This window comes from Chrysochloris asiatica, unplaced genomic scaffold (genome assembly GCF_000296735.1).
Source record: "Chrysochloris asiatica unplaced genomic scaffold, ChrAsi1.0 scaffold00078, whole genome shotgun sequence".
NCBI classification, from domain to species: Eukaryota; Metazoa; Chordata; class Mammalia; order Afrosoricida; family Chrysochloridae; genus Chrysochloris; species Chrysochloris asiatica.
Genome location: NW_006408596.1, coordinates 2,170,624 through 2,177,636, shown reverse-complemented (window position 1 = coordinate 2,177,636; position 7,013 = coordinate 2,170,624). Strand labels below are relative to the sequence as shown.

Here is a 7,013-nt window from a genome sequence, read left to right as displayed (position 1 = left end):
CCCTATGCAAGGTCACTATGAGTCAGAAGCGATTCAGCGACACTTAACTGCAAGATTAATCTGACCCAATCTTTTTTTTTTTTTTTTTTTTTTTCCTTTCAAAAATGATTGTGTGAGGGGACTTTAAATAGCTCATGGAAGAATGAAGAGAGTGGAACTTTTCTACAGGTTTTTTGAAGCCCCCTTGTACTGTCTTTATGGCAATTTGGTATCTCATTGTAAAATAAAGTAGACAGAATCATACATCAGAAAAATACCACCCAATTAACGGTGGCCAGCCACCTCTTCCTTCAGTCTCCAGAGAACTACAGTTGCCATGTTGTCGAGCTCATGCAGAGACAACTCTCTCTGCAAAGATAGAGAAGTTGATGAATGTATATAATATATGACATAAATGGGAACATACCATATAAGAAACCTCTAACATTCATGACTTACCAGGATACCAGGAGGGCAAATTGAGATCTCATTCCCATGAGGAGAAAGCTAGAGCAGGCTCCGGATCACACTAGAGAATCAGAAGAAAGCTCTTCTCACAGTTGTCCGGAGACAGTGTATCTCTTGGCTTCCAGCATTTTTATGGTGAAAAGACTCCAGCACAACTACAGGATAGAGCACTTTTTTCTCAGGCTTTCTGCATAAAAATATTTCCTTCTTCAAAGAGGAGTTTTACAGATTTTCTTTTACAAAGAGGCGTTAAAATGAGCTTCTTGTTGTAACTCAGCGCTGTCGAGTGGGTTCCAACCCATAGCAACCCTATGTAGGTTTTGAGGCTATAAATCTTTAAGGGATCAGAAAGCCTCATCTTTCTCCCATGGAGCAACTGGTGGGTTTGAACTACCGCCCTGTGGTTAGTAGTCCAATGCTTATCCTAAAGTACCACCAACACTCCTTAAAAAAAAGCTGTTAGGACACTGAGATTTTATTTTCCTTTTAAACTCCAGTACCCTCCCTCTGTAAGTTCATTTCTTTACCAAAACTAAGCCGGCTATGGGTTACATGATTTATGAGACAAATTTTAAGTCTACCAAGCGTGGTAACGATAGTGAAGTTGGCCCAGGATCGGACAGTGTTTCGTTCTGCTGTGCATAAGGTCGCTGTGAGTCAGCACCGACTCGATGGCACCTAACAACAACAAACACCCAGAGATATTCCCTGGTTGCCAATTGCAGCATTTGATACAAAATGAGGAACAGCAGTAATAATCTTCAGTTCAACAAATGTCATTGTTAAAAAGCTTCATTTGCACAGTGTGATTCTGTAAGTAAGGAGTTGGGCCCTCACCGGCAGCCGCAGTTTCCGCTGCGGCCTGGCTAGCATGGCAGGGCCTCCAGGTGATGCTGATGAGTGCCCAAGTTTGAGCACCTTGTATTTAGGGAAAGAAAAACTGGCCTCAATCCCTAACACACCACCTTGTGTTTGTTTTTGTTTTTTAAAATGTTTTTATTGTGAACTATGTGATAGTTTACATGGGAGAACATTAGCTTTACATTCATCCTGTCGTATATGGTTACATTACCTTGGTTACAATCCCTTCCATGACATTACCTTGGTTACAATCCCCTCCATGAATCATCAACCAACCAAATGGTACACCCCGCAAGATTGCCCTCTGGTCGTCAGCACACAGCCCCCTTCCTCTCTGGGTCTAGAGTCCCCAGCCGCTCCATCTCTCCATGTCATCGTCTCTGCCTCCATCTCTGGTGTCACTGCTTCTCTGGGTAGGGTCCTGCTCTCCCTTCTTCTCCCTTGATGGTCCCAGGGACCTCCGCTCCTAGACTGAAAAGTTAACCACTCCCATCCTTTTGCCACAAAACATCTACCTTTACATTTCCAACCCTCACCATCAGTCCTGGTAACAGTTATTTACTATTGTATCACAACAGACCTGTCCGCATTTCTTTTCATTAGCCCCACCTAGACAGATTAGATACCACCTTGAGGTTTTTCATTGTGGTGGAATTTGGGCGGAGTCCTCACGCTGGTCCATGTTGTATTGTCCTTTCCGAGGGGGTTGCAGTCCAAAGCTCAGTGTTTTCTTCTCGGGATTTTATGATTTCACCAAAGGCAACGTGGCACATAGTGTGTTTTCATTCAGCATTCTGTAGCTTAGCTGTAGGCAAGGTTCCCTCAAGCCCTCTAGTTAATCATCAATGGGATGTGTTTAAATTAACAAACATTTTAAGCATACAGAAAATAAAGATTATAACCACGTGTGTGTGTACCTACAGTCAGATTTAACAAGTGCTTACATTTTGGCCATATTTGCTCTGCTCTTGCTAGTAAGGATATAAAATATTATAGATCAAGTCTAAGTCCCACTTTGTATCCTCCTGGCACCCCCTGGTTAACTACTGTTCCAAAGTTAATCCCATATAGAGAAAGGCTGAGAGAGGGGCAGGCAGTGGTGGCTCAGTGGTAGAATTCTCACCTTTCATGCAGGAGACTCAAGTTCAAGTCCCAGCTGAATCTCATGCAGAGCTGCCACCCATCTGTCAGTAGAGTCTTGTGTGTTGCTGTGATGTCGAGCAGATAGATTTCAGTAGCGCTTCCAGACTAAGACAGACTAGGAGAAGAAAGGCGTGATAATCTACTGCAGAACAGTCAGCCGTTAAAACCCGTCTGGATGACAGTGGTCCAATCCCATCGCATATGGGGTAGCCATGAGCAGTGCCGATTCAAGAGCTGCTCACATAACGATGTTTTATGAATTTCTAAATGTACATGTGGATGTAGTGGATTCACTTTACCTGCTATTGGCTGCTTGGTTTGGGGTAGAATGAGTAAACCTCAGTGCGTGGCTTCAAGTCCCCGCTGACAGGCACTGTGCACGTGTCTGCTCCTCAGTGTTAGAGGTGAATATCCTTGTTCTTACTCACCAAGAGTTTCTCTGAGGACTTACCTCCATCTTCTGTCTTCATCAGAAACAGCATCTTAGTCTCAGCTCATTCACAAATAAAACAAGTTCAAGGCAGCATATAGCATTTGGGTGTTATTTGGGGAGATCATGGGCTTTGAAATAAGATTGATTTGGTTCAAATCCCTGCTCTGCTTGGTCTCAGCTCTGTGACTCTGGTAAAGATCCTCTGTGGCATCACAGTTGCTTGGTCTAAATGAGATCAGATAGGTGATAGGTGCAGTAGGGCTGGCCCGTTAATTCTCTTTGTTAACACTGCACAGAGTTGGAGTGAAACAGGCACAGTAATCCCAAGCGGTATCCATGGCAGCCATGCCTAAAGAATTGTCTCTCATAGGGTTAAGTAAGCAGCTAGGGCTCCTCTCATCAGTTGAAAACCCAGTTGTCAGTGTATGGTATATGAGCACACGAAAAGACTCTAACATCATTTGTCGTTAAAAAGCCGAAAAGGCAACGCATTACCGTTGAGTCGGTTCTGACTCATGGCAGCTCCAGGTGGTGTTATAAAATAGAAACTGCTTCACAGGATTTTCTCAGCAGGAATCTTTACTGAAGCAGCTCGCCAGGTTTGTCGTCCCTTATATGGATGGGTGGGTTTGGACTGAAAGCATTTAGGTTCATGTTATTGTTGTTAAGTACCATGGAGTCGGTTCATAGTCAGGTACAAATCATGCGTACCACACGGGGCCCTCCGTTAGTCATTGCTACTCACTGCCATCAAGCCATTTCTGACTCCTAGAGACCCCATAGTACAAAGCAGGACTGCGGCTGCCTTGGATTTCTAAGGCCTTAAGTCTTGACAGGAACAGACAGCCTCATGTTTGTCCCACAGAGTAGCTGGTAGGTTTGATTTGTTTGCAGTCCAATGCTTAACTCACTGTGCCACCAGGGCTCAGGGAATGCCAACTAAAGCCACAATGAAAGACTGCCTTATACCTATTAGAACGTCTGAAATGTGAACAGTCAACAACACCAAGTGCTGATGAGATTCTGGAGCAACTGGAACGTCGACACACGGATGGCTGGAAAAGGACCCCTGCTGGCACAGTGGTTAAATGCTCAGTGGTGGGAAAGTAACATGGTACCAACACTTGGAAAACACTTGGATAGTTTTTTAAAAAGTTAAATGTAAATTACCATTCCACTCTTAATAATTTACCCAAGAGAAAGGAAATCACGCAGCCACTCAAAGACCTATACAGAAATGTCCATAGCAACTGCAGTCATTAAAAATCCATGAACTCTATGGCCGTGAAAGTAAACATTTTGGGATAGACAGATACTAAGGGATTTTGTAAAGGTCACACCAGCACTCCAAAACATACTAAAGGGAATTCTTTGGACTGAGAATCAACAATATCAGACAACAACCAGAGATTGACATATGTAGCAACATCTCCCAGAACCAGTCCAGAGGTGGAAGAGTCCAGGGCAGAACAAAACTACAAGATAGAAATGAAAGGATCTGGGATGTCAGTCTATCAACAGGATAACTACGAAGGGAATAGTTTAGTAACAGAGATCCAGGTGGTTAGGAGGTCAGGTAGCTCTCAGAGTAAAACAGACTGTCATAAAAACAGGAAGAACTTAATAAAATATACAGTAACCTCAAAGAAGCTTAATACATCTCCACATCAAGTCAAGAAAAATCCGTAAACTCAAACATGCTGAACAGGAGAGTGGGTAAACAAATGTTAGTATCCATATTATGGAATACATCTCATCAATAAAAATAAGTGAACTGATACAATAGCAAATAATTGTTATCAGGACTGATTGTAAGGGCTGGAAATGTAAAGGTAGACGTTTTGGGGCAAAGGGAGGGAACTAATTAACCTTGCAGTCTAGGAGCGGAGGTCCTTGGGACCATCAAAGGACAAGAGCGGACAACGGAACCCCTACCCAGAGAAGCAGAGATGCCAGGGATGGAGGCAGAGATGATGACGTGGGGAGATGGAGCAGCTGGGGACTTTGGACCCGGAGAGGGAGAGGGGATGTATGCGGATGCCTGGGGGGTGGGGCAGGCTTGCAGGGTATACCCTTTGGTGGATGGATGATGAATGGAAGGGATTGTAACCATGGCAAGGAAACGATATACAAAGGGATCAATGTAAAGCTGATGTTCTCCCATGTAAACTAACACATAATTCACAAGCATTAAAAAAGAAATAAGTGAACTATTTATGCACAGAACAACATGGGTAAGAGAAGTCAGACAAACATAACTACTGTATTGTCATCTGTTTATATGAAATTTCAGAAAATGCAAACTCAACTCTAGTGACAGCAGATTCATGGTTGTGGAGGGGCAGGAGGGAGGAAGTTCATGAAGGGAACTTCAGGGGGCATGAGGGGGACGATGAGTTATGTAGGTGATCTTGATTGTGGTGATAGCTTTGTAGCCATAAATGGACAAATCTCTTCAATCATGCAGTTCATTGCACATGGGTAATATAGCAGTAAAACTGTTAATTTGTATAAAGCTAGCCGTTACTTTGTATAGAGCCCTCAAACCCAGGGCCCATTTAAGCTCACAGAGACCCTTCTTCAGTGTTGGCGCTGGGTTTTCTGAGGCAGCGCTGCACATAGCACGCCTGTCTTCTGAACATGAAAGGGTTTGCTTGGGTCATTCAGCTGTATTCAAGGATCAGTCTGTGATCATTGTTCATGGAATATTAGAAAGTTAAGATAAATTTAATCTAAGCCCTTTTGCGAATAGTTCGCCACAACTCATTTTCAGGATAAAAATTCATATCCCAGAATTTAAAAAATTGAACAAGAACCAGCTAAAGCACTTAAAAAAAAAAAAGTTTGGTGAAAATATACACAATGCAGAATATACCATCTCAACAATTTCTACATGTACATTTCAGTGACATTGATTACATTTTTTTTTAAACTTCATTGTGGATTGGGTGAAGGTTTACAGAGCAGATCATCAGTTTTACATTCAACAAATCACTCACTTTGTTTCATCTTACTGATTGCAGTTCCCTCCATGTAATACCATATCCCACTTCCTCCCTGGGGTGTTTGTTTCCATCCCTTCTCCTTACCTAACCTGATTACAGTCTTCAGGTTGCGTGATCACATATTTGTTAAAGCTTACAAGTCTTTAATGTTCAGCCAGACATTCTATTTTTCATGTATTTTGACATACTCATATGACCTTGAAAAGTTCATCTAAACAATGCCTGAGACTTTTTTCAAAATCAGTGTGATTGTTGTTGTTAAGTATCATGCAGTGGTTTCCGACTCATAGCAACCCTGTGTAGGATTTCTGAGGCCTTAAATCTTTAAGGGAGCCGAAAGCGGGCTTGAACCGTGAATCTTGTGGTTCACAGTCCATTGCTGGTCATGTGACTGTTATTAATTGCCATCAGGAGTCATTACTATTTAAGCCAAATTATTTACCTGGGTAAGTTCTAAGAAATAGAGGAACTTGGTTATCTTAGTATTTGCTGTGCTACTTTTATCTGTAATACCTGAAGGCAAGGAAATGCCTCCCAAGTAGTTACCATCTGTGTCTGTGCCAGTGTTACTGTAAATAGTGTTCAGTGCTTTTTGCTTTCATGAATGCTTGCTTTGTGTTCTTTTGCCAGGATGATTTTTCTCCCACAAGTAAGCTTCAGCGTTTACTGGCAGAATCCCGTCAGATGGTGTCTGATCTGGAGCTGAGCACTCTGTTGCCTCTCAGCAATGAGAACCTCAACAGCGGTGACCAACATGTATGTGCTTACTGCCCGGTGATCAAGTGTGTACTCTCTGAATTCCCCGCTGAGTGCTAGGTTTGTAGTAGCAGAATTCCCTGCTGATACGAGTGTGCAGATATCATTGATAGGGCAACTCTTTCTTTTTGAACAGAAGAGGGGAGAGGCATTCCTGTTTTAAGGAGGAGGAAGAAATTAAACTCAACGGTTGCTTTTTATAAAATTCTTTCTAGGTAATCTACCTGGGGCACGTGCATATGTTGTTGTTGTGAGGTGCTATCGCGTGAGTACCGACTCATAGAGACCCTATGTACAACACAATGAAACATTGTCGGGTCCTGGGCCATCCTCACTACTGTTGCCACGCTTGAGCCCATTGATGCTGC

General features: G+C 42.8%; 1 protein-coding gene across 1 annotated transcript in view; it reads left to right on the top strand.

Annotated features, from left to right (window-relative positions):
- The window catches only part of CCDC62 (coiled-coil domain containing 62), a 41,745-nt gene extending 35,040 nt beyond the window's left edge, over positions 1–6,705 (top strand). The window contains exon 11 of the mRNA XM_006865483.1: positions 6,520–6,705. Within this exon, the coding sequence (XP_006865545.1) occupies positions 6,520–6,705 (186 nt within the window). The remainder of the gene's footprint in view (positions 1–6,519) is intronic.
- Positions 6,706–7,013: the final 308 nt, after the last annotated feature.